Source organism: Physeter macrocephalus, chromosome 8 (genome assembly GCF_002837175.3).
Source record: "Physeter macrocephalus isolate SW-GA chromosome 8, ASM283717v5, whole genome shotgun sequence".
Lineage (NCBI taxonomy): Eukaryota > Metazoa > Chordata > Mammalia > Artiodactyla > Physeteridae > Physeter > Physeter macrocephalus.
In genome coordinates, this window is record NC_041221.1 from 146119018 (window position 1) to 146146633 (window position 27616).

Consider the following 27616-nt stretch of genomic DNA (forward strand, 5'->3'; position numbering starts at 1 on the left):
TGGCCCCCCAAACTTGGATCATTTATGGTGAATCATGCTGTCTTCTGTTAGGAGGGCTATAGGGGACGACTTATTATTTATATAATAAATTTAGCAAATTAACAAAACAGTTGTAGAAACCTCAGACACGAAAACATATACATACAATGAGCTGACATATACATGCTCATGTTTACCACTCAGGCCAACCCTGAGACGTCGATGTTCATATCCTTGATTTATAGGTAGGAAAAAACAGACTCCAGGAAGTGAAGGAGTTTTCTCAAGCTAGCAAAATAGCCCAAAGAAGCAAAGCAGGATGCAAAAACTGCTTCCTAAACCATTGGGTGGTGCATTTTCCATCACATCACAGTTGTAGCCCTCCAACAAATAACTTTTTAAAAATCACCCTCAGAATATACCTTCTTTAACTTTTTCAAAACACTTTAAGGGATCTTTGTGGAGTCTCTCCATGATCCACCAAGTTTGGCAGAACAGGCTTTCAATACCCTGTTTTAGTAATGACAGGTTTGCCTCATGTCAGAGAAGGAGACTGATGGGCAGGTGAGAACCAGCTCTTCTCCCTTACGCAAAGCTCAGCTCTGGTTCTCCTCTTCTTCATATTTTGTTTTGCTCAATTTCCCAGTCCCTTGAGTCATTAAATTTCTTTTGACCACTCAGGGTCTCCAGTCTGGTGCTTCCCTGGGCCTCCCCTTCCCTGTCATTCATTCAGTCCACACGTTGTACACCAGGTAGCTGCTGAGAGAAGAGTTTACCTGAAAACCAGTTATTCTGCTCTACCCCTCACTTCCCCACTCCTTATCTCTCTCCCAAACCTATTTACTGGAACCTATCTTACCCCTCAGGGACCTCAGAGCTCATGAACACATCGGGTTTTATAGATATGGATTTAAGTTTATGATAACCTAAAGTGTTATCCCTGTGTAACAGAGGTCACTGTGAGGATGGGAAAAAGTCAACAACAAGTTCTTAGAGACAAGGAGAGAGCTTGAGATTGAGGTTATGAGATCAGGCTTTGGAGTCAGATAATGTGTGTTCGAGTGTCTTTGTGGCCCCTGTTAGCTGTGTGACTGTAGGCAAGTTATTTAAGTCTTTCCAGCCCTGTTTCCTAATCTAGTAAATGTGTCCAATTTATAGGGTTATTGTGAAGATCACAGGAGGTAATTAATATAAACTGTTTAGCACAGGCATGCTTTCTTTTGTTACTATAGTAAGTGCTAAATAAATGGCAGCACCATTAATTGGGTAGATGAGACTTATGTAGAGTAATTCAGATACAAAGCAGCGACTCTATTTCAACAACTATAGAATCTCCAGTGCCTTCTTCAGGATCTGGCTTAAAGTTGAGGTTCTAGGTCTGTATCTGTGGGTATCATCTTAAATGATTTTCTTGCTCCAGGCATGTGCTAAGAGTTTAGTGTGTATTATGTCATTTAATCCTCCCAGTACCCCTGAGGAGGGTATTCTGGCTCTCTTACAGATGTTACAGATGATGAAGTGAGGTTTGGAGAGTTTAAGTGAGTCATTCATGGTCACATGGGCTACTCTAAAGACTATGGACCAGCAGAGTCAAGGTTTGAAGCCAGTTATATCTGCCTCCCAAGCCTGTGTTCACTCTAATTTGAGGAGTGACTTATTCAGTCAAGCAACATTTCCACTGGGAGAGACACTGGATCTAGTGCTGGGAATGCAGTGGCAAAGATGGCACAGTTGTTGCCCATAAGGAATTTATCATCTGGGAAGTGGACTCCTATAACATGGGGAGGGAGGATGAGGGCCATGAAGTGGGCAGCTTGGGAGCTGTGAGCACGCTCCAGAGGGACTTGTTGTCCCCTGGAGGAGGTGGAATTCAGACTTTGGAGATGGGTAAATGGTAGATCAATGAGCGGAGGGCGTTCTAGAGAGTAAACTTAGCTGGGGCCAGCGGTGGGGACAGAACTCCCTTAGGAGATGGCCTGTGGGTCTCAGCAGAGGGTTGGGAGGAGAGCAGTGGTGATTAAAGCTGAAGAGCAAAGTGAAGACCAAGCTGCAAAAATGCTGAAGAGCAGCTTAAGGAGGGTGAAGGTAAGCTATACAAAGTTGAGTTAGAGATTAACACAGACTTGGGAATGTGGCAGCTTGCATACACAGAAAGTGTTTGCTAGAACGTGGGAAGGCAACGATGAATTTGAACCAGTTTTTATTTTTTTGAGACGATCTTCCTTGCCAGAGGGGAGGCTCTGAATGTCAGGTAGGTGAGCAGGGTCAGGAGAGATCATTTTAGGGAGTGGGAGTTCGGGGTCATCTCACATCAGACACTGGGTCTCAGCTGTCTTGCCCCACTTCTCTCCCAGGAGATTGTGAGCATGGAATGAGATATGGTAACCCCTCCACAAGCCTCAAAGCCCTGTGTGCACGGTGGGGTGACTGTGTCTAAGGGGGCACAGGATGGGCCGTGTATCTCTGACGATTCTGCTGAGGGCCAGTCCTGCTGCTTCCATAGGAGCTCCTGGGAGAGGCCCTGCTGGGCATTTTCTGCAGCTGCATTGCAGCCACATTGCCTTACACTGTTATTCCACTGGCGAATTATGAGGTTATCGAGTTATCGAACACTCCGGGAGCCCTGCAGGTGGGAGGCAGCTCCTGCAAACTGCATTTGCTTCTCTGTGATTACATTGCAGTCTATAAAGGAGAACAGTTCCCATATTTATGTATGGGTTTCCAAATGAAAGTGAGAGCAAGCAACTGAGCATTTGATGCTCTCTTCTTTCTTTCTCTTTAAAAGTTACCATCAATGCTGCTCCATTCTTGTGCCAGTTCTGTGCGGTGTAATACATTTGGAGGCCCTGGAGAGCTGGCCCTGAATCCATATTCTGTGTGTGGGTTCAGAGCAGGGTAGTGGGGTCCAGCTTTGAGAGCATTTAATTTGGAGCCAGACAGAGTTCCTCACTACAGTCACCCAAATGAGACCACCTCAACTAATTCCCTGGTCAGAGCTCCTCCTTCAGTTTGGCTGGAATTTGAGCAACTCAGTATGGTCAATACCGGTCTCTCATGGTAACTGGCAAGAATGTATGTCATTGGTTAAGCAAATAGAAGGACAGTCACTGAGACTTAAATCATGCAGGACTTAAATCACTGAGCTACTTTGAAGCCAGGAATGCACGAGGGTAAATGACAAATGGGTCTTCAGTGGTACAAAAGTCCAGAGCCACGAGTCCTAATTTTTCTCTCTGTCCCCATGGGCCTTCTCTAGAGACCCTGGTTCACATCTCTTTATTTCCTTCTCAGAGAAGAACCTAAAAATATAGCCTTGAGCATCCACTGACTTGGGGGAACATTGAGAAAACAACAAGGCTTGTATCCACAGCCCTCAGCGTGCTATTCCAGGCCATTCGCAACCTAGAAGCCACACCTCTTTTTTGTCCCATCTCCATTCACTCCTTTTCTCAGTCAGTCTGGAATACTCTTCCCGAATTTTATGTCTAATGAAATGCTAGACGTTATTCAAAGTCCTGCTGAAAAAGGCCACGTCCTCTCTACAGTTTTTCCTGCCCTCCGTCTGGTTGGTTCTCTCTTGTTTGTACAAACCTAGGGCACTTGGCTTGTGTGACAGCAGTTTCTAGAATGTGGACCTCGTGGGCCTGGTGTCTGGGAAGTCGTGGACAAAGTCATGGACAAAGATGTGGAAGTGAGGTACATGGTGAGGAAGTTGTTTCCTCTTCAGTATTTCTGACTATACCAAGAAGAAGGTCTCCTGTTGGTGCCGCTATGACTTTTAACACCTTTTTGCCACTTGCCAGTTTCTTTTTTTCAAACAAGGGCAGAGGACAGAGCAGGCCTCAGTCCCAGAGTGATTGTAGATAGCTAGAATTTAATAGCACTCATTTAATTTTATGGTTTTTGATTAGGTTCATCTTATACTTTTGGCCAGTAATACGGATTTTCTGTTTATAAAAGTGTTATAACATTAAAAAAGAAACTCATGGGGGCTTCCCTGGTGGCACAGTGGTTGAGAGTCTGCCTGGCGATGCAGGGGACACGGGTTCGTGCCCCGGTCCGGGAAGATCCCACATGCCGCGGAGCGGCTGGGCCTGTGAGCCATGGCTGCTGAGCCTGCACGTCCGGAGCCTGTGCTCCGCAACGGGAGAGGCCACAGCAGTGAGAGGCCCGCGTACCACACACACACACAAGAGACACACACACAAGAAACTCATGGAAGTAAGAAACATGAGTTGATGGAGAAAAAAAGGATTAAATAATAGAAGTTTCCTGCAGGTGAGGCAAGTATCATGGAAGTTGTACCACAGTGAGTGAAATTTAACTGAAACTAATTCTGTAGGAGTAGAATTCGTTATGCCTCCTCTTCTCTCAAGTCTGGGAGGGTAAGGGGTTATGCCTCATTCATCACTAAGATATTCTAGGACAGGAATTGGCAAGCTACCATCCCTAGGCCAAATCTGGTCCACTGCCTGCTTTTGTGTGGCCTACCAGCTAGGAATGGTTCTTACATTTTTTCAAAGGTTGGAAAAAAAATCAAAAGAATAATATTTCATGACACATGAAAGTTATGTGAAATTCATATTTCAGTTCTATTGTAAACACAGCCAATCCTGTTTGTTTATGTAGGTCTACGGCTGCTTTCATGCCACAAGGGCAGAATCGAGCAGCTGTGACAAAGATGGCACAGCCCACATGCCTAAAGTATTTACTGTCTGGCCCTTTGCAGAAAAAGTTTGCAGACCTTTGTTCTAGAGGGTCACTGGGCTTGGAGTCAGGAGGCCTGGCGTGGACCCCTGGAACTTCTACTTAGTTACCAGGTGACCTTGGGCAAATGAAGCCCATTCTCCCACCTTCAGTTTTTCCATTTATAAATGGCGATATTGATAGTACCTACCTCCTAGGGCCATTGTGATGATTAGATGCATGTGAATCTACTTTATAAACATGAAAGCATTATAAAAACAAGGTATTTTGATTTCCCTCAATAGTTCTAACTTTTGTGAAAGACAGTGTATACTCATAAATACCTGCTTCAGTTCATCATACTTTCTAATGGAATCTGGAGGTCTTCTATCTTTAAGCTAAGGAAAGATTATTTTCTCTCTCTTTTTTTCTGCTTCTAACATTTATTATCTCTCTATATTCCACTATTTCAGGTTTTTTATTTTTCTCTCACTGGTAATTAAGAAGCACTTCGTCCCCCCTTTTTCTTTTGAACTTCCTCATCTTGACCACGGTAATCAACTCTGTCCCAAACTCAGGATTCTTCCTCCAGACCAAGTTGTGCTTAAGGAAGATACTATCAGATCTGAAGCAAGAAAGTATTTCTCCTTGGTATCATCCTAGACTGCTGTGTTCTCTAAGAACATCGTTAACTTCTCTTTGCCTTTTCATATAGAATTTGCTCAGGCAGGGATATTTGCATGAAATTGTGTGCGTGCGTGCGTGTGTGTGTGTGTGTGTGTGTGTGTGTGTGTGTGTGTGTAAGAGATAGTATTTGGATGAAAGATGCTGAAAGAAATTATTTGGCATTTATTAAGCATTTACTACGTGCTAGGCACTGTGCTAAAGGATTTTGCATTCATTGTCTCATTTAATCCTCTCAATAACGTTAAGAGGAAGATAACATTATTATCCCTACTTAATAGACTGAGAAACTGGAACTGAGGTTGAAGTGACTTGCCCATGATCTCCTAGCAGGAAAGGGATGGTGCTGGGACTTGTGTCCGTGTCTGATTACACTAGAGCTGGTAGGCTTAACAGTAACAATATACAGTTGACCCTTGAACATGGGGGTTAGGGGAGCTGACCCTCTACACAGTTGAAAATCTGTGTATAAATTATATACAGCTGTTCATCTACCAGTTTCCTCTGTATCCACAGTTCCATATTGGTGGATTCAACCAATCCCGGATTGTGTAGTACTGGAGTATTTACTATTGAAAAAAATCTGCAAACAAGTGGACCCATGCAGTTCAAAGGGTCAACTGTACAGCTATCCTTGCCCAGCAAGTTCTCCCTGACCCCCTATTGGTCTTCTGAGTGTCAAGAGCTTCCCCCATCCCAGTCTTTGTGACCCTGCATTGCAGTTGGCTGTGTAGTTAGTCAGTCTCCCCAACTAGCCTAGAAGCTTGAGGAAGGCAGGGACCTGGCCTTTCCTGTTCTTTGCTGTATTGGGCGCAGGACTGATAGGGAGTGGATATCTGCAAATGTTTCAAATGTTTATAAAATGGGTGAATAAATAAATGAGTATAATGAGCATTTATATAGCTCAAAGCATTCACCTAGAGTCTAAGGGAAAGGAAGATGATACAGTCATATTTCATGCAAAGTCCTCTGCTGCTAAGGAAGCCTTGGGAAAACAAAGGAAAAAGGAAGTGGAAGAGCCCCAGTTTTCATTTCAGCTGGAAAAACAAGGCAACAAAGTATATTGTTTAATTTGAGAAAGGAGGAAAAAAGTTGCACTCCATGTGTTTCTTTCCCATTAATCCAGTATTTCTTCAATTTTAGTGTTTTGTATTCTAGCTTTATGCTTGTTGCCATATCTGGGAACCAACTACATTATTTACTTAATATTTAAAAAAAAATCAGTCCCCTTAAAAAATACATATATTTATTTTAAAAGGATCTTTATAACACTGCAATAAATGGGAAGCCATTACCACTTGCTTCAAAAAGTAGGTGATGTGAAAGTAAATATAACAAAAATAGAAAAAGTAATTACATTCTTGCAGATATTGTTGCCTAAGGGACCTCGGCCAGGCCCTGCTTTTTTTGTTGAAAAGGATAATTAAGAAGTGGTAAAAGAGTGTTAAAGACGCACTAGTACCAAACAGAGGCTTTCTTCTTCATGATGAGAAGGTTTTAAGGAGAGTTGGAGAGGAAATAACTTCCTCACGAAGTGATTCAATGTGATTTAATGTTGTGTCTGAGTCTTACTTAAAATCATCTCCTGTACCGCAGGAAGCGAGCGAGTGTTGCACTGATTGGAAAATGCTGAATCAGTGGAAGTAGGCCTTCTCTCTCCTCGGGTGTGATATCTTAGACAATCCTGCTAAAGGCTATCTTCCTTCTGAAAAGAAACAGAATGGTTTATTTCTTCCTGTCTCCACTTACAGCTCTGTTCCCAAGAGAGGGGAGGGGACAGGGAACAAGCTGCCAATGGTCGGGACCCTTCCATCCAGGGTCACTTATGCTCCAAGTCTTCAGGGCTCACCCCAGGCCATGCTGGATGGCCTGGAGGTGGGTGGCAATCCCAGGAAATCAAGGGGGTCTGGGAACCTCTGCAAACAAAGCAGATCTACTTCAAGTCACCTCTTCAGCCAGAACATTTTATTCTAGTGAAATCTCTCTCCTGCCCCAATTCACTCATTTCAAAAACCAACATAATTTATCTTCTGGAGGGAAGGGTGCAGAATTCAGCCTGTTTTTTTTTGTTTGTTTTTTTTTTTGGCTCAAGTAACAGCTCAGCCTAAAGTCACTTGAAGAAAAAGAGGGAAAAAAAAAAGCTTAGAGCAGGTTGCCAAGTTGCAAGTTTGGAAATAAAAATCAACATGGGCATTATCTCAAAGGTTGGGGAGAAGATCGCCTCAGTGCTCTTGAGAGACAGGAAAGGAGGTTCCATATCAATGTTTTGTTTGTCCTATTTCTGTTAGAATCAGACTTGAAAACATGTTGTGAGTCGTAGGATCAGGGGATCTTGGAATTCTGTGTGCTCCCTTAGAGAGAGGGAGGGAACTAATACTTGCTGAGGACCAATGTGCCTGCAGGGTGCAGGTCATCCCCCCCCCCCCGCCATTTTCACCCCCCCCGCCATTTTCACCCCCACTGATAACCCAAAGAGAAGAGGAAGGGTCAGCCACAGTTTACAGATCAGGAACACTTCCCCCAAGGTCATACAGCCTCTAAGTAGCAGAGCCGGTACTGAACTGCATTGTCCTGATTCTAAAATCTGTGCTATTTGAACTGCTGCCCTCCAAGAATCGTGGGAACAGAACCCAAGATTTGGAAGGGCCTTCAAGGCCTCTATTTAATTCTACCCACAAAGGATCTGCTACAGCAGCAGTCCCCAACCTTTTTGGCACTAGGGACCGGTTTTGTGGAAGACAGTTTTTCCATGGACTGAGGGGTGGGGGGGATGGTTTCGGGATGATTCGAGAGCATTACATTTATTGTGCACTTTATTTCTATTATTATTACATTGTAATATATAATGAAATAATTATGCATCTCACCAAAATGCCGACAGGAGGCGGAGCTCAAGCATAATGTGAGCGATGGGGAGCGGCTGTAAATAGAGATGAAACTTTGCTCACTCACCTGTCGCTCATCTCCTGCTGTGCGGCCCAGTTCTTAACAGGCCATGGACTGGTACTTGTCTGTGGCCTGGGGGTTGGGGACCCCTGTGCTACAGGGTCCCCAACAGATTCAGCCTCCCTTTGACTCCTTGTCCTGTGGAGCCAACACATTCCATTGACAGAGGACATTAATTGTTAGTGGGCTTTCACTGATGTAAGAATTGCCTTCCTTCTCTGCTTTCCTCAATGCCTTCCTTATTCCCCCTGGACATCTCAACACAGACTCTTGGAGTGGGGTTACCATCCCTAGCTTCCACAGCAAAGGGACCCCAGGAGATTGGGCATTTTGAAATCTTGTTTTGTATTTATTTAGGCTGTACAGGGGCTAAAAGTCTGTGTTAGGTTAGCCCAAGGGTGCTCACTTGCTGGGACTGGCAAACAGCTCAACCAAGACACCAAGAAACCACAGGCCTCTCATTAAGGCACTGTGCAGGTGGTGGCACCCAACCTTCTTGCACATAGTGTGTTTGTCTGCAGGGGCTGGAGACATGCCGGGGCAGAAGCCAGATGGTTGGGATTTCCCAGCTGCCTGTCCAGTGAGTGATGGTCCCCTGTCTGGGCCTGTTGGGTGCTGCAGGGGACGTGTCTGTCTGGTCAAGAGAGAATAAAGGGAGAAGCCCAGGGTTTCATTTTTTGTGCTAATTTACTCTCTTGTCTTGGTCCAGCCCTTCCTCTCTCTGAGCCTTAGTTTCATTTCCTCTAAGAAGGTGATGACACTACTGACTTTTGTAGATCGTATAGTCCCTGAAAAAGAGAAACACACACGCACTGAGTCTCCAACCTTCACTGGATATATAGAGTGTACAGCCTTGGGCTAAGCACAGCAGCTTCACGACTTCTACCGGAGGGAACAGAATTGTCAGCATTTGCTCCCTGGGACCTGTCACCTCCTTTTCCCTGGATCCTCAATATTGTCTGTGGCCACACCTTGGTCTCCTCCCTGATCCCTGGTAATGTCTCATAACTAGGGATCTTTGGTACCAGCCGTGCCACTTCTGGGAGACATTCCAGTGTTGGTTGCAAGACTTAACTACAAGCCTGGTGCTGGGGGTGTGGGTGGGGGTCCGTGAGACCTGGATCCCCAGAATGATCATGCACCGAGTGTGCTCCTTTGGCAAGTTTCCTAACTGAACAGCTTTGATGCCCTCTTTTAAGATCCCTCTCTTTTTACACTTGACGTTTGTTATGAGCCTGAACGTGAGATGGAAAATGAAGAGGCTATTTGTAAAGAAGCATGGAAACATGAGGCAGTGCAGGGGGGTGGTTAGGGGTGAAGGCTCTGCCTGGGACAGACCTGCCTGGGTTTGAATCCTGTCCCTGTTGCTTCTGAGCTTGTGGCCTGGGACCTTCCAACTTTACTGCTGGAGGAAGAAGGTGATAGCACTCACCTCACAGGGCTGTTGTAAGGATTAGGCATTGAGAACAGAGCTTGACATAGAATTAGAATTCAATAAAAACTATTACTGCTGTGACTTGTATTCATATTTTTATTACTGGTAATGTGGGCTGCAAACTGTGTAGAGGGGAAACTTCAAGGGCTGGCAGAGAGGGATTAATCAGCAAGACTTCCTGGAGGAGGAAGGCTTTAACTGGTCCTTAGAGCCTGGCTAGGGGTGGGGAAATTCTAGGCAAAGGGAAGAATGCAGGCAAGTGCTAAATAGATGTTGGAGAGAGTAAGGTAACTTAGGGGGAAATCTACTTCTGAAATGCTAAGTTATTGAGTGTATCTTTTTTTTCTGGTTCGCACATGTGTGTGTGGCGGGTGCTTTTTTGTTTTTCTCAGTCAGGGCCAGGATCTCCCTGAGTGCATTTTGGGGGAAAGGTGGAAAAGGAAGAGAGCAAGATCTTCTCATTGAGACAGGCCTTGGTTTGAATCCTAGCTTTGATCCACACAGAGGGACTTTGGGCTAAATTATTCAACCCCCTTGAGTTTCACTTATCTCACTTGTAGGCATATTGAGAAATGAGTTAAAGAAGAGATATCTTTCTCTCTCCCTCCTGCCCCCTGCCCCTCCTTCTCCTCACCACTCTCTGCTCGCTCTTTGGGAGAAGGAATCTCTTGCCTGGCTCCAGTGCTGCTTCCCATGAGTGCATCTTGCTGCCAACTCTGGTAGGGCGCCAAGGAGGTGGTGCCATGGGAGAAAATTGTAGATACCTTTGAGAGAACGTGAAGGAGAATTCCATAGAATTGGAAAGGTCGTGAGTAGCTCTTTAATGTGGGTTACAAACAAGTAGACTTGTGAGAGTTTTGTTTTGCTGTGTTTTTTGTTATACCCTTCCAGGGTTTTAGTCAGGTGACAGTGACCTGCAGCTTAGCACCATCGCCATCTGCCCACTCATTTTAGATATTTGTATATACATGTAAACTGCCTCCCCCCAATCACTTAAATTTGTGCCCCCTGATCTAGCTTACCCTTTTCTCCTTAGAGACGAGGAGGCTGAGGTCAAGAGTGCAGAAGTGACTTGCCCAAGGTCACACAGTGGCCAGGCTAGACCACTTAGGTCTCAAAACTGAGCTCTCCTTTTGGCACAGAGAATGGTGTCCAAAGCAGAAGGACAGGGTTGGGACAGGAGGAGACACTTTGCAGGAAAAAGGGAATTTGTCTTCTGGGTGAGGTCGAGCTTTCTTAGATTGTTTTGTTTAGTCCAGAATGAGGATTCCTCCTTGGAGCCTGCTCCCAGCATCCTGTGGATTGGATGTTTCTCACCGTCCTTTTAGGCCTGGTGAAAAAGAAAAAAAAAAAAGATCACAGCCCTGAATTTCCCTGAGAACCTGCGGCTTCGGCTCCCCTGCTTCCTTTCAGAGCCCCTCCTGTAGGCAGGTTTTTACACATGATGAATTGCTGTGGTCAGCGCGGCAGCACGCTGTGCCCAGGGGAACCCGTGCTCAGCTCCGTGGCCAGTCTGCATCTCTCCAGCAGGACAGCCTGCTGCATGCGTCCCCGCGTAGACACTGTCACCGCTGCTGCATTCCCTCCGTCCCAGTGGAGGCATCGCAAATCACCGGGAGGGAAGTGTCCACCCCCTGGCCTGGAAGAGCGGAGAGAGAAGGTGGGTGTTGCAGAGTCGGGAGAAATTGCTTCTGGTCACCTGGGGCTTGAATCACCCCACTGGACCCATTAGGTTTCGCTGTGTTTCTTTTAAGAATGGACTCGGCTGGAGGCTGTGCTGTGGACACGCCTGGGGCCCTGGTCACTCTGTCTCACAGACACAGCCAATGCTTTGCTATTCACTTAGGTCTTTCAGGAAGCATTTGTTGAATCTCTAATGCCCTGCTGCATGCAATGGGGGATATGGAATTGAAAGACCAATTTGACCTTCCATACTTGCATTCTGGTTGAGGTGCATTTTCACAAGTCAGTAAGTCAATAACCCTGTGGAAGAGACGGCACCAGGGAGCATATTAATACATAGGGTAAATGTTCATTGGCTGCCTACTGTATGCCAGGCATTGGTTTATTATGGTTGAAGTTCACTGATCAGTGAGCTCGAGGGGTCTGGAAGAAGGACAGATGTCAGCGGGCTGCCAAGTTTCATCATCCCAATAGCCACTTATATTTATTCAACACCTGCATGGGGTTAAATACATGATGTGGGAACCTCATTATCACCCTGTGAAGGAGGGACAGTCATCATCCCACTTCACACGTGGACCCCAGAGAGGCTCAGAGAGTCTAAGAACCCTCCCCGCTAGGTCACCAGCTGCTAAGTGGTGGGCGGAGCTAAGACGAAGCCCCACATCTGTTTGACTCCAAGACCTCAATCCCCAAAGACTTGACTCTTCTGGTTGGAACTGAATTTGAAGAGTAGGCAGAGTCAAGGAGGAAATAGTATCATGGGTTGAGCCTCTCCAGAAGTTTGCATTTTCCTAAATGTGTCAAACTTGCTTCCTATTCCGGAGACAAAAGAAGACTCGTAACAATATTACCTTCTAAATGCCCCCTGGGCCTTCTAGACTGCCCAGTTGTTCAAAGCAAGGACATTAACTTCTCCATTATTAAACTTGTTTCTGAGAGGAACAAGCAAGAAATGGTTCCGTCTTCCCAAGCACATTTTCTCCCTGTGCCCTATGATGGCCCAGCTCCCCGGCCCCCCGCCCAACTCCCAACCTGCATGACTTCAGGTGAGTTACCTGAATTTATTGAGAATCAATTTCTTTTTAAATCGGGGTAATAGTAGCTACCTTTGAAGGTGCTGTGAGATTAAATAAGATAATATTAAGTGCACAGTTCCTAGAGTAAGAGCTCAATCAAGTTAGCTTTTCTTAATTATTATTCTGTATTTTCTATTTTGCCTTAATTTTGGTCACCGTACTAGATGCTAATCCCCCCCAAGGTACTTTTCATCTCACAGAATTGAAATATCAGTCTGGAAGTACAGTTTGAGGCAGAAATGAATGGATGTCTAAAGAGATATTTTCATTGTTTATATTGGGAAACAGCGAACAGGAGCTCAGTTAGCCCCTCATGCTTTAATCAATTATATTTTTGCTTGTTTGTTTTTTCACTCTTACCCACCGACTCACCATTTCCTACTAGGACTCATTTCCTACTAGGGACGAGTAATAGTGCCAGGAATTAAAGTTTTTTTTTTTTTTTCTTGCAGTGGAGCTGTTTAAAAATACAAAAAATAGTAGAGAATGATATAACAAACTTATCACCCAGTTTTAGCAGTTATTGTCATTTTCCTAATCTTGTTTTAACTATCTCTCCACTTTTTTTTTTAAACTGGAGCATTTTAAAGTAAATGCAGAATCATGTCATTTTAGCTGTAACTACTTCTTAACTAGCTTAACTGATAAAGACTTAAAAATTATTGTGTCTAGCAATATTTATCATAACCCTTTAATATCATCTGTTACCCATCATGTTTAAATTTCCCAGATTGTTTCAAAAACTGCCTTTTAATAGTTGATTTGTTGCTAGCAGAATTTAAGCAAGGTTCCCACATTTTGTTTGGTAATTATGTCTTTTAAGTCTATATTTCATTCTCCCCACCTTTTAATACCACTGACCTGTTTGAGAAATTGGGTTCTTTTGTTGATGATCACACATTACGGATTTAGTTGATTACTTCTTCCTGGTGTTATTTTAGTTGTTCTTCTATCCCCAGTATTTCCTGTAAAGTGGTATTAGGTCTAGAATGTGATTATATTGTGTCAGTATTTTTGGCTAGATGACATTGTAGGCAGGTATGGTGAGTGGGTTCTTCCTTTTCTACTACATCCTGGGCATGTAATGTCAGGCTGTCCTAAGTTCCATGATGTCAGCCTGGTTGCACCATGACAAAGTTCTCCATCAACTTTTTAACCTAATGGGTTTAGCATCCACTGATCTTGTCCAGATCATCTTCTCGTTAGTGGTTGCAAGATGGTGATTTTCTAATTCCATTCTTTCCAGGCCCTGTTTTTTATGCTTTTCCTACCCTAATCTTTTTTTTTTTTTTTTAAATAGTATCCAGCAACCTTCAAATGTGAACATATATGGGGGCTCCAATAGTTTGGAGTTGGGCTGGCTATGTAAAAATCAATGGGGATCTTTATAAAAATACAGATGCCAGGGTTCCACTCTTGGGGTTTCAGACTTAAGAGGTCAGGAGAAGGATCAGGAAGTGTTCTTAGTTTTTAAATCAAGTTGCTAAAATGTAGCCAGTCCAGGGGAGAGGAGCTTTTAAATCCATGGCTGCTTAACATTGCAAAGGACAAAGTTTGCCACCATGTATGCATGTCCTTGTTTGATGGGACACCAGACTGGGGACAGCAAGGGTGAGAGAAGCTGAAATGAACTTGGAATGTTCCAGGGTTATTGTGGCTCCCCCATGCTGCCCCTCACTTGGACTTTGTGGCTGTGCTTTCCTTTGCTGCTCCTGGTCTCCCTCATTGCATGAACCTCAGAAACTTCAAATTGCATTAATATGTGATTCCTTTGTGCCTCTCCCCAGTCTAGATCTAATTACTCTGAGCTGTTGAGACTTGAGCATGATGACAGAGGATTTTCTAGGATTATTCTCAACATGTGACATTCAATTACCACTCCCTAGGAGGGCAGGGGTTAGCCAGGCAGGGAGCTGGTAGAGATGGATAGGATTTCCAGATAAGAATGGCAAGAGGCTCAATTTCTGGATGGATTCTAGAGTTGTGCTGCCTAAACTTTAGTGCATGCCTGTTAAAAAATACCATTCTGGGATCCCACGCCCGACAGTAGGTTTGGGGTGGAAACTGGCAGTTAGCATTTCTAATAAGCTCCCAGCTGATTTTGGTGTATGAGGGTCATGGACCTTAGAGAGTCACTGTAATGGGCCCTCAAAAGCCTTGAGAGATGGGACACTCAATGGCATCTAGAAAAGCAGACAGTAGTATGGAGCAGGTACCGACCTGGAGATTAGGAGACTGAGTTCTAAACCAGCTCTGTCAGTGACCCCTGAGGGATCCTGGGCAAGCCCTTCTCCTTCTCAGCTGTTACTTGCCCTTCTGTAAAATAACAGCATTGATTGGATCTGTGATCTAATTTTTTAAAGGGAGACTGTTTTTGCACTCTCAATATTTAAATGGATTAAATGGGGGCTGTTCTGGTAGAAACAGGCATATGGAGTCAGCACGCTCGGCATAACCACTTGCTTCTCTCATCAGATTTTGGGACTCCTGCCGCTGACATCCACACACAGCCTGAGGTCTTTGCAGAGCTGGTTTGAAAACCACTGATAGCTAGAGTTTCTTCCCACCCTAACGTTCAGTGATTCTGGGTTTGATCCTTCTGTACATGACCACGGACTCTCAAATCCCGGAGCACTCTTCTTATAAACTTAATGAGAGGGTGAGAATGCTGTAAGGCCGCTTATCCCCCCTAGTAGAAATCTAAACTAAATGCACGTCTGCTGCTGCTGATAGGTAGGGCGAGGCAGACTTTCTGAGTTCCTACTTTGAACAACATGTAGGGTACTAGGTATCATGGAGTCAGGCAGACATAGCTCCTTTTTTTCAAGGACTTACCTTTTATTTGGGGAGGTTCTTTTTTTTCTTTTAAATTGAAATATATTAGACATATAAAAGATTTAAGGTGTACAGGACTTTGATTTGATACATGTATATGTTGTCATATGATTGCCGTTGTAGCGATAGTTAGCACCTTTATCACATCACATAATGATCATTTGTTTTTAATGGTTGGAATAAATAGGATCTAGTCTTTTAGTAAGTTTGATGATTATCATACAGTATTGCTGCCTATATTCACTCTACTCTGCACTAAATCTCTAGGACTTTTTTTTTTTTATGACTCGTTGCAAGTTTGTACCCTTAAACAACATCTCTCCAATTCCCCTGCCCTCCAGCTCCTGGTAATCATCATTTTACTCTCTGTTTTTATGAGTTTGGCTTTTTGAGATTCCACATATAGGTGATATCATACAGTATTTGTCTTTCTCTGTCTGACTTATCTCACTTAACATAATGTCTGCAAGGTCCATCCGTGTTGTCGCAAATGGCAGATGTCTGTCTGTCTTATGGCTGAATAATGTCCCATTATGTTTATGTATATATATATATACACACATATACACATACACACCACATCTTCTTTGCCTATTCGTCCTTTGACACACACTTAGGTTGTTTCCATAATTTGGCTATTGTAATAATGCTGCAATAGACATGGGGGAGCATAAGATCTCTTCAATATTCTGTTGTCATTTCCTTTGGGTATATATCCAGAAGTGGAATTGCTAGATCATAGGGTAGATTTATTTGTAATTTTTTGAGGCACCTATGTATCGTTTTCCATAGTGGCTGCACCAATTTACATTCCCACTAACAGTGTACAAGAATTCCCTTTTTTTCCACATCCTTGCCCAAACTTATCTTTTGTCTTCTTGATGATAGCCATTGTAACACGTATGAGGTGATATCTCATTGTGGTTTTCATTTGTATTTCTCTTATAATTAGTGATGTTGAACATCTTTTCATGCACTTTTTGGCCGTTTGGATGTCTTCTTTGGAGAAATGTTTATTTAGTTCCTCTGTTTTTAAATCGAATTGACATGTGAAAAACGAACTAATTAACAATATGTGGGAATATGGAGTACAAAATTGGTGCTATAAAGTGAGCGAAGAGAGCTTTGAGGAATACACTGAGAGCTTCAAGAATGATTGGGGTTATTTACCATTGTTCACAAAAAGTATTACACACACACATGTAGTTGCTGATTAGCAAACACACGTGTTAGGTCTGTTATAGAAATCCAATTCAATGAGTTTAAGAAGGGATCTGTTGGATCACAAGATTAGGAATTTTAGGATCACTCCAACTTCAGGCATGACTGGATCCAGGATCTCAATGATTTGGGCTTTTTCTCCATTTTTTGGCTCTATTTTCCACAGTCTCACCTTCATTCTAAGGCAGGATTTCTCTATATAGGAGAAGCAACATAATAAATCTCCCAATGATTCTTGGCTTATTATGATCTTTTCAGCTTGAAATTCCAGAGGAAGAGCAAGGCGCTCTCTCTGGCAACATTCAGATATTAAGTTTTAGAGGCTCAGACTGGGCCGGGGCTCTCTCGGAACCGTCTACTCTGAGCAGAGGAGCAGAGAACTTTTCCTGGCTAGCCTGAGGCATGTTCCAGTCTCTGGGGTGAGTGACAGTGAGGGAGGCAGGGACAGGAGCACTATGGCTGTCCTGCCACAGCAGTGTGGGTGGGATGGGTGTTCCCCAAAGGAGAAGTAGAATGTGAGTGTGCCAAAGTCAACAGCTGTCCACCAAAAATATGGAAGTAAGAAAGAGCAAAATCGCTAGTAATCTAACGCAGAAGTTCATGCGCACACATGTGCAGAAAGACGTTTATGCTACTTTAAGTAAAAAACAAAAGACCATGATAGAACACAGTTCATACAATAACATCTTATTTTTAATTTTTAAATGTATATTCTATTTGCAGATGCACAAATATGTATGCTTTGAAAGCATAAAAATGAAATGTGCTATTTTCTTGGTACAGGGTTTTTCCACTTCACAATCATGAACATTATTCCTTGCTGTTAAGTATCGTCCTACACTATCCTTCTCGGGACTCTATTTTGTTATGTGGTTGTAGGATGATTCAGCTGATACCTGAGTTCCCTTAGGAGTGGGGAACAGCACTGACTGAGCTGGCATTGGGGTCTGCGGTCCCAGCTGTTCCTGCTAACTTGTGTTTCAGAGTAGACAGTGTCTGGCTTGCATTTCCTTTTTGGGTCCTTTTTAATGGGACCCAGTCACTCAGGTCCCCAGCAGGCTTGGGGAGTTGAGTGAGACCTTTAAGCAGGAATGTATCGACTGCTTCTGAAATAGGAATTCCAGGGCCCTGGCATTTATATATAGCCTTTATCTCAGCAGCCTTGTGCAGAGCTGGCGTTTTTGGGGTCAAGGCAGAAAAGATCAGGGACAAGTGAAAAGTTGCAGGAATTGGTTGGTGGAAAGTAAGTTCTTCCAAAGCCGAGGTTGGGGTTCGGGCTTGACGATAACCTAGTGAAACCCCAGAGAAGTTGTATGCACACCAGGGATGCAGCTGTCTTGTCCACCTTGCGGAACTGCTGCAGGTGAAAGAGCCGCAGGTGAAATGGGGGAGGGGAGGGAAACACGGAGTTGGCTGCAGTAACTGCTCTGTGCTTTGGGCTCTAAGGAGCCCTGACTGGAATTGCTGGTGGCCTCAGTGATAGTGGGAGACCTGTCAGGTCACTAGTGTGTGTCAGGCCAGTGGAGGACACAGTTTTGCTGAGACCCTCACCTGGCGGCCATGCCAAAGGCCATCCACTTCACTTCCGGGAAAAGGTTGACCTGTTTGCTGACTCACCCACCTAAGACACAAGGTGAGGAGCCTGGGGAGAAGAGAAGCCAAGGTGTTGATTCTCCATCTCAGAGTGGGGCCTTCTGGACTGGAAAAAAAAAAAAAAAAAAAAGAGAAACAGAAGAGAAATGATAGGTGGGCTGAGAGTCCCTTTCTTTCTAAAGAATTGTGCTTAGGTGGGAAAACATGGGGGTTGCCAGTATAGGTCGTGAGGATGTGACTCTGGCTCTACTTCTTGCTGGCTGTATGGCTTTGAGCAAGTTACTTAATTAACTGCCAGTTTCCTCATGTCTAAAATGGGAATAAAAATAACAGCTACCTTACAGGCTCATTGGGAGTATTAAATGAGATCATGATGCACAGGAAAATGCTTAGCATAGTGCCTGATAGATAGTGCTCAATAAATATTAGCTGGTGCTATTAACAGGCACGAAGACTGTTTGATCGAAGCCAAGGTATGAGAGGTTACCTTCTAGAACACTATATTTTATATCATGCATGTATAGTTACACAGAGACAAAAGATTGAGCGTCCCAGTGTGTTGTAGTAGAATGTGCCCTCAACGAGAACCTGTGAGTCCTGAACGCTAGTCTGGATTCTGCCCTAAACTCACTTTGAGACTTGGAGTTACTTCGTTCCTCTGGGCCTCAGTTTCCTCATTTATAAAAGGGGCTCCTAGGTGGATGGTCTTTGGACTGTTCCCTGGTACACCCAGGTTTCAAAGAGGTCTGGTGATTGCTCTGTGCCCCCGATTCTATGACAACCAGGACAGTAGTTGGGATTTGATCAGTTTGGTATGTTGGGGTACTACACAAGATTCCTTTTGAGAATAGGGTCCACTACTTATAACCTGCTCTGCTAGTTGCTTTCTAAGGATTCTGGCATCTCTAGCACTTTACAGCATGGGATTAGAAATCCAGGGGGCAATGCTGTGTTCTTGTCACAGCATCATTACGATGACAGCTCACAGAGTGTCCTCATTTTAAAGATGAGTAAAGTGAGGGGAAGGCGGGGAGGGTTAAATTAGGAGTTTGGGATTAACATGTACAAACTACTATATATAAAGCAGAGAACCAACAAGGACCTACTGTGCAGCACAGGGAAATCTACTCTCTCTCTCTCTATATATATATATATTTTTTTGCGGTACGCGGGCCTCTCACTGTTGTGGCCTCTCCCGTTGCGGAGCGCAGGCTCCGGACGTGCAGGCTCAGCGGCCATGGCTCATGGGCCCAGCGGCCATGGCTCATGGGCCCAACCTCTCCGCGGCATGTGGGATCTTCCCGGACCGGGGCACGAACCTGCGTCCCCTACATCGGCAGGCGGACTCCCAACCACTGCGCCACCAGGGAAGCCCTTCTCAATATTTTATAATAACCTATAAGGGAAAAGAATCTGAAAAGAATATATATGAATATGAAGGTGAATATATATATTAATATAAATATAGATAAATGAGTCACTTTGTTGTACACCTGAAATCCCAACCACTGCGCCACCAGGGAAGCCCTACTCAATATTTTATAATAACCTATAAGGGAAAAGAATCTGAAAAGAATATATATGAATATGAAGGTGAATATATATATTAATATAAATATAGATAAATGAGTCACTTTGTTGTACACCTGAAACTAACACAACATTGTAAATCAATTAGAATTCAATTTAAAAAGAATGACCCCCCCCCCCAAAAAAAAGGTGAGCAAAATGAGACTCATAGCAAAGGGTTCGAGCAGCAAAGTCCAAAGACCAGCAGCTGATGCCAAGACTCAACTTGTGTCCTGGGTTCCCTGCCTTCCAGGGCTCCACTGCTTTCACGCCATTGTTCTGCCTTTTGAAACTCCTGGACACCGCATTTTATAAAATGGGGCTGCCACAGGCTGGGTGAATTCAGTGTTCCCAGTGCGCTACTCATCTTAAAATATCACCATCTTGCTGTGCTCACATCTCAGACACATTTATCATGAAAGAAGGGCAGATAGACATCCAGCCTTCACTTGACCTTTAAATTACCTCCCTCTCATCGGGCAGTGGCTGATCAGCTGCTCTTTTGGAGAACGGGTGGGTTGACATGAGATTGATTGGTTTTCTCTGCAGGGGATGTGACTTGGCCCACTCCAACCCTCTGACCTGCAGAGGTCCTCTGAGCTCTGGGAGCCTGAGCCAGAAACAAGAGCATGGATTAGTAAGGCAAGAGGAGGGGGTCCTCTGTGCCTGGATCTAGGACCAGGAGAGAATAGCTTCTGAAGACTCAGAAAGAAGGCCAGTATTTGGGACCTTGGACAAGTCCCTTGGTCTCTCCCTCCCTGGGATCCTAGGATGTTTTTGATAATCAATGAATGTCACTCACCATCTGGCTGTAAAAGGATCAAGTCACTGGCCACTGCACTTGCTGACGTTTAACATACCCTGAAAGGAGTTCAGGGGAGAGATCAGGAGTGAGGCACTCTGCGCTCTGGGAAAACTGGCAGAACAGGTCTTCAGATAGTTAGATATTTTCAAGAGAAAATTTTATGAACCCAATTTCTTGCATCTTCCCATACTTAGAAAGGCACTAAAATCATCAACTGAGATAGCTGTTCATCATGACTAGCAGTAACCTCCTACCAAGGTGTGTGCTTGATTGCACGTACCCCTTCTCCAAAATCACATCTATGCTGACCTCCCTCCTTACCTCTTTGGAACGGTTTCTCAGGGCTATCTGAGAGACTGTCTCCCTGGCTAAAGGCCTCAGTAAGTCCCCAGAGAAAACCGAAACTCACAGTTCTCACGTTGTGTGTTTTTATTTCAGTCAACAGAAATTGGGTAAGTAGATAGAAACATAGCAGCCCAGGATGCACCAATGCACCAGTGACTCAGAAGCCATTGTGCCGTGGTAGAAAAAGTATAAGCTTTGGGTCTAGCAGAGCTGGATTTGAATCTCAGACCTGGTGCTTATAGGAAAGAAAATGTTGAGGTAGTTGTAAAACCTTGGACTGGTCACTAAACTCCTCTGTACCTCAGTTTCTTCATCTAGAAAAAGGAAATAATAATGCCAACTTGCAGGATTATCATAAGGGTTAGGATCATCAATTTGCCTGGTGCCTGTCTTATAATAGGTGCTCAAAATAATAGTTTGTGTTATTATTATTTTTTAAAAATTAGTTAATTAAATTTATTTTTGGCTGTGTTGGGTCTTTGTTGCTGCGCTCGGGCTTTCTCTAGTGGTGGTGAGCGGGGGCTGCTCTTTGTTGCGGTGCGTGGGCTTCTCACTGCAGTGGCTTCTCTTATTGCGGAGCGCGGGTTCTAGGTGCGCGGGCTTCAGTAGTTGCGGTATGCAGGCTTGGTAGTTGTGACTCGCGGGCTCTAGAGCGTAGGCTCAGTAGTTGTGGCGCATGGGCTTAGTTGCTCTGTGGCATGTGGGATCTTCCCAGACCAGGGCTCGAACCCGTTTCCCTTGCAATGGCAGGCGGATTCTTAACCACTGCACCACCAAGGAAATCCTACTTTGTGTTATTGATAGGAGAATGTTTTTATGAAATAAAGACCTAAGGGCTTAAGAGAGATGATTATTTTATTGGCTAACAGGATGTCTATTCCTATTGGACCAACTGATAACAATTAGTTACCTCACAAAGAAAGAAGAATTTGGAATGGGACAGAACACATGAGTTTCCTTGGGTTTTGTCTGTGGGTTCTGTTTGGTTGCATTCGGCTATGAAACAACCAATTGTTGAACAGTGGGGCTGAGTTACACACTGGCTAAAGAAGTCCACTTTGAAAAAAACTTAGAGAGGTCTTAGTTTTCTGGGAGCAAGCCCATCAGAAGCCAATGTGTGACCGGGCTGCCAATACAGATAATAGGCTCTTGGAGTGCATTAAGAGAAGTAGCAGGCCTACAATGAAGGAGGAGATGGCTGGGATACACTTAGAAATCTGGGTTCTGTTCTCTGAGAGTCTCATTGTCAAACTGAAGTGTGTCCTGAAGAAGGTGATTAAGATAGGAAGGGTCTGGAGACCTTGCCAAATGGGGAACAAGGACAAGGATGGGAGATTTTTATCCTGGAGAAGACAAGTGTCAGTGTGATCCATTTAAATCCCTGAAGGGCTGCCTTGGGGAAGAGGGAGATGTTTGGTTCTGTGGGACACCAGGGTCACAGGGTTGGGGGGTGGGGGAAAGGCAGAGTCAGTGCTTTTCACACAAAGTTTTCAAGAAGGCATATTCAGTTCAATTTAAAAAGATACCTTGTAGCAAAAAGACACCTTGTAGCAAAAAGACATCTACCGTGGAATTTGGCCACATTCTGAGGTAGCGTGTACCAGAGACCAGCCAGAGTGACGCAGGATGATGGGGAGGTCATGAGGACAAGATTTGATGTCAGATCTGGGTTCAGATCCTGGCACTGTCATTTACTATGTGGGCAAGGAAGCAAACCTTTCTAGATGTAGTTTCCTCAGCAATAAAATGGAGATAGTGTCTAAATTCCTGGGTTGTGAGGATTAAATGAGCTAATATACGGAACACCCTTAACAGTTGCTGTTCCTATTATTTTGGTTACTTATGGCAGATGTTCTGCTGGCTGGGTTTCCTTCCCGCTCCTCATTCTTGGGATTCTATGAGTAAACAGACCACTGCTGTTTCTCCTTCATTGTTCTCCTTTGTTCTCCACTTGCAACCAGTGGCTGTTTCACTGTGTTGTGTTAATAGCATAATTCTAGAGAAAGCTGGCCTGATGTGATTGTTTATTAGCGCTTCCTCCTCATTAATTTATATCTTTTTCCCCAGCTGATGAGCATTTTTTGCTTAGAAGAAGTTCATTACTTCTCCCCTCCCCGCTACTCATTCCAGCAACACATTTTAAACAACATTAATCCGGTGTTTAGCGAGAAAATGGGGTTTTATAATGGGAAACACTCAGTTTGAGAGGTAATCTTTCTCTCTCTCTTTTTTTTTTTTTTTTTTTTAATTTTTATTTTTTGGCCATGCTGCGCGGGATGTGGGATCTTAGTTCCCCAACCAGGGATCCAACCTGCACCCCCTGCGTTGGAAGCGGGGAGTCTTAACCCCTGGACAACCAGGGAAGTCCTTTCTTTTTTTCTTCTTAAATAACATTAAAAAAAAAATCTTAAGTTAATGATGAATCACCACCACTTGTCTTGGAGGAAGGTTGCAGAGGGGATAACAGATGAGGGTTCTGGAATTTTAGAGCCAGACATACTCTCCTCTAGCCCCCTCATCTTATATGAGGAACTCGGGCCTCAGGGAGGTTGAATTCTGGGCTCCTGGCCACCAAAGGGTAAATAGCAGAGATGCCAGGGTGTGAATCTCTTCCCACTGTACCGAGCTGCGTCTCCTTTGCTGCGGTGGCTGCAGGCTTGAATCCTGTTCTTCTGCTGTGTAGCCTGCACTTGGCAAGTATTTTAACTTCACTGAAGCTCAGTGTTTTAAATTTATAAACTGTCCATGTGATAATAGTTTCTTCCTTGTAAGTATTATGGGTAGGATGATCTAAGTAAAGCCATTACACCGTTGCTGGTAACTAGAAGGTATGGAAAGAGTATTTCTTAAATGAAGGGATAACAAGTTCAGGTTGTTACTGTTGATAGTGGTTATTTACCTGAGTGCTTCCCAGATGCCAGGCCTTTGCCGAGTCCTCCATACAACCCTGGGAGGTAGGTATTATAATATGTCTCTACTGTCAAGAGAACTCTGCAACTTGTGTTATTTCCCCATCTCTGTCTTGTTTGTTGCTCTCCACTCCCATCCATTCCTACCGGACTAAACAGTGACACCCTGACAATGGAAAGTTATTAGGGATCTGCTTCAGAACAGCAGAGGCGTCTCCTGGGGAGTTACCTCTTATTCCACACAGTCAGGGGCGGAGGCATCTCACAATATAGGGTGGGGCTTGGCAGCTGTGAGAAGCAAAGGAAACCGGGGTGACTCACCTTGGGTCCAGGAGGAGGAATCTGACTAATCATCCCTTACACCAGTGGGTCTCAACCGGGGACAGTCCCCACCCCCAGGTGATATTTGGCAACGGTCTGAGACTTTTTGTTGTCGCAGTTGGCAAAGGGGGGGTGGTATGAGTGTGCTACTGGTATCTCGTGGGGAGAGACAAGGGATGCTGCTAAATACCGTAAAGAGCACAGGGTAGCCTCCACAGCAAAGAATGATCCAGCCTCAAATGCCACTAGGGCGAAGGTTGAGCTCCACTGCCCATTCCCATCCAGTGACTTGATCTTCGTAACACATCGTGAAGCTGGATGAAAGGGAGCTGATACTTAATAAGGGTAAAGGGCCCTCTTTTGTGCCAGGCATTGAATTAGGCTAGAGTTGGGAAAATAGATTTTAATCTGCGTGCCAACTTGATCAGTTGGTAGGGGCTTCTTGGATCACTCTAGGGACAAGGATTCTGAGGATCAGCAGGAAGGCTCCCAGCTCTGCCACTTTTCAGCCATGTGGCACTGGGCAGTTACTTAACTTTTCTATGCCTTAGTTTTCATATTTCTAAAATGCCAATGATAATAATATCTACCTCACTGGGTTGTCAGAGGATTAAATTAATATTCCTAATATACAACAGTGCCTGGCACGCTGTTATCATCATCATCACCTTCACTATCAGGGACATAATCTTGCCATATATTTACCATCCGTGTTGTACTCAAATTATATACAATCTCTTAAGTAGGCAAGACATGTATAATTGGTCCCATGTTTTAGGATAAGAAAATTGCATTCCAGGCTGGTTAGAGCATTCAGAGAGATGATTCCGAGTGTTAAAATATAGAGGAGAGCCTTTACAGAGAGTGTCATCTTATTTTTTTATTATTATTATTTTTTTTGCGGTACGCGGGCCTCTCACTGCTGTGGCCTCTCCCGTTGCGGAGAGCAGGCTCCAGACGCGCAGGCTCAGCGGCCATGGCTCACGGGCCCAGCCGCTTCGCAGCATGTGGGATCTTACCGGACCGGGGCACGAACCCGTGTCCCCTGCATCGGCAGGCGGACTCTCAACCACTGCGCCACCAGGGAAGCCCCTGAGAGGGTCATCTTAATTCATGAAGTGTTTTGTCAACCAGCGTTATCCCTTGTCCAGCTCTGAAGTGTCTGTATAGATCCTCAGGGGCTGATCTTTACTGCACGTTTGTACTGTTCAGGTTGGTCTGAGCTGTGTTCCTGTTGTTAGGCAATGAAGGGCACTTTGGCGCTTACTGATCTGACCTGCCCGTGGGGCTTCCAGAACAAGAGCAAAGTGGAATCACTGAGACCATAGGTGATAGGGGCACCTCTGGCTCACATATGGGCAGCCCACATATGGCATTATTTTGCTTGTCTCTCTCCATTTTTCTTAAATTTACAACTTCGAATTTTCTTTGTTTTCAAAAACTAATTGACGCGGAAATTTCTTTTTTTAAAAAAACTTTTAGCCCGCCACTGCCGCCACTACTGTAGCGCTCAGGGCCCCTGAACGCAGGCGGTGGGGGCGGAGGCCGTGGCGGCGGGATGGCCGACGCGACAAGCCCGAGGTGCTTAGGGCCGCTGGTGACGACAGCCCTCATCCGCAGCCCGCGGAGCCGCCGGGGAAAACCTCACCCGCCCGATCAGGAGAAGCAGCCGGCGCAGCACAGCGGCAGCTCCAATGGCGTTAAAATGGAGACTGATGAATCAAAGAAGAGAAACCTGAATTAAAAGAAAAATCTACAGGAAATAAGAGGGCCAATGGATTTCATCCTCATTCAAAAGACAAGAATTCAGGCACTGGAGAAAAGAAGGGTCCAAATCGTAACAGAGTTTTTATTAGCAACATCCCATATGACATGAAATGGCAAGCCATTAAAGATCTAATGAGAGAAAAAGGTAACTATTTTTGATAAACCCATTGTTGGATAATTTTCATATAGAATGAGGAGGGAGCTAAGCAAACTTTTTTTTATATGATGTGTTAGTTTCTGCTTTACAACAAAGTGAATCAGTTATACATATACATATGTTCCCATAAAACAATTATACTGCAATAAAGATGTTAAAAAAAAAGATCGAATGAGAGGAAACGTTGGGTCAGGTTACATACGTGGAGCTCTTTAAGGACGGGGAAGGAAAATCAAGGGGTGGTGGTGTGGTTGAATTCAAAGATGAAGAATTTGTCAAGAAAACCCTAGAAACTATGAACAAATATGATCTTAGTGGAAGACCCTTGAATATCAAAGAGGATCCTGATGGAGAAAATGCTTGTAGGGCATTGCAACCAACAGGAGGCTCATTTCCAGGAGGACATGTACCCAACATGGAATCGGGATTGATGAATTTACCACCTTCCATTCTCAATAATCCAAACGTTCCGCCTACGGTTATCAGTAATTTGCAGGCTGGTAGACTTGGTTCCACAATTTTTGTTGCTAATCGTGACTTCAAAGTTGGTTGGAGCCAAAGGAAGTGTTCAGCGTAGCTGGAACTATAAAGCGGGCAGATATTAAAGAAGACAAAGATGGCAAGAGCAGAGGAATGGGCACAGTCACTTTTGAACAGGCAATTGAAGCAGTTCAAGCAATTTCTATGTTCAATGGGCAGGTTTTGTTTGATAGAACTATGCATGTGAAAATGGATGACAAGTCTGTCCCTCATGAAGACTACCGTTCACATGATAGTAAAACACCACAATTACCACGTGGTCTTGGAGGCACTGGAATGGGACTTGGTCCATGTGGACAGCCTATTAGTGCCAGCCGGTTGAACATAGGTGGTGGAATGGGAAATTTAGGTCCAAGTGGTATGGGAATGGATGGTCCGGGTTTTGGAGGAATGAATAGAACTGGAGGAGGAATTGGGTTTGGTGGTCTGGAAGCAATGAATAGTATGGGAGGATTTGGAGGAGTTAGTCAAATGGGAGAGCTATACTGTGGTGCGATGACTAGTAGCATGGAGAGAGATTTTGGACGTGGTGATATTGGAATAAATCGAGGCTTTGGAGATTCCTTTGGTAGACTTGGTGGTGGAATGGGTGGCATGAACAGTGTGACTGGAGGAATGGGGATGGGGCTAGATCAGATGAGTTCCAGATTTGATAGAATGGGACCAGGTATACAAGCTATCCTGGAAAGGACTCTCAATATGGATCGAGGATTTTTATCAGGTCCGATGGGAAGTGGAATGAGAGACAGAATAGGCTCCAAAGGCAGCCAGATAGTTGTCAGAAATGTCACGTAATGTTTGCAGAAATAAAAATGGAGAATGGAAAGTCAAAAGGCTGTGGAACAGTCAGATCTGACTCCCCAGGATCAGCTGAAAAAGGCTGCAGAATAATGAATGACATAAAAATCACTGGCAGAGAAATAGATGTTCGCTTGGATCATAATGCAAAATTTGAAACAGTGGTTGGAACATTCTTACATCTGTTTTGCTGAATCTCCTAGTAAAAGTCATTTTTTAAAGTAATACTGTATGCTTACAAATTTGTAAAAATGTACTTTTAAA

The 27616-nt window shown here is 44.3% G+C and overlaps 1 protein-coding gene across 1 annotated transcript; it reads left to right on the forward strand.

The window, feature by feature from the left end:
* The first annotated feature begins 1950 nt into the window (after window positions 1-1950).
* On the forward strand, window positions 1951-27616 carry LOC102979494 (myelin expression factor 2-like). The gene is given in 8 exon segments (XM_024125156.2): window positions 1951-2064; window positions 2483-2608; window positions 25573-25727; window positions 25729-25808; window positions 25811-26002; window positions 26191-26568; window positions 26571-27338; window positions 27341-27616. Coding segments are annotated over 8 exon segments (2019 nt in total). The 3' UTR covers window positions 27547-27616.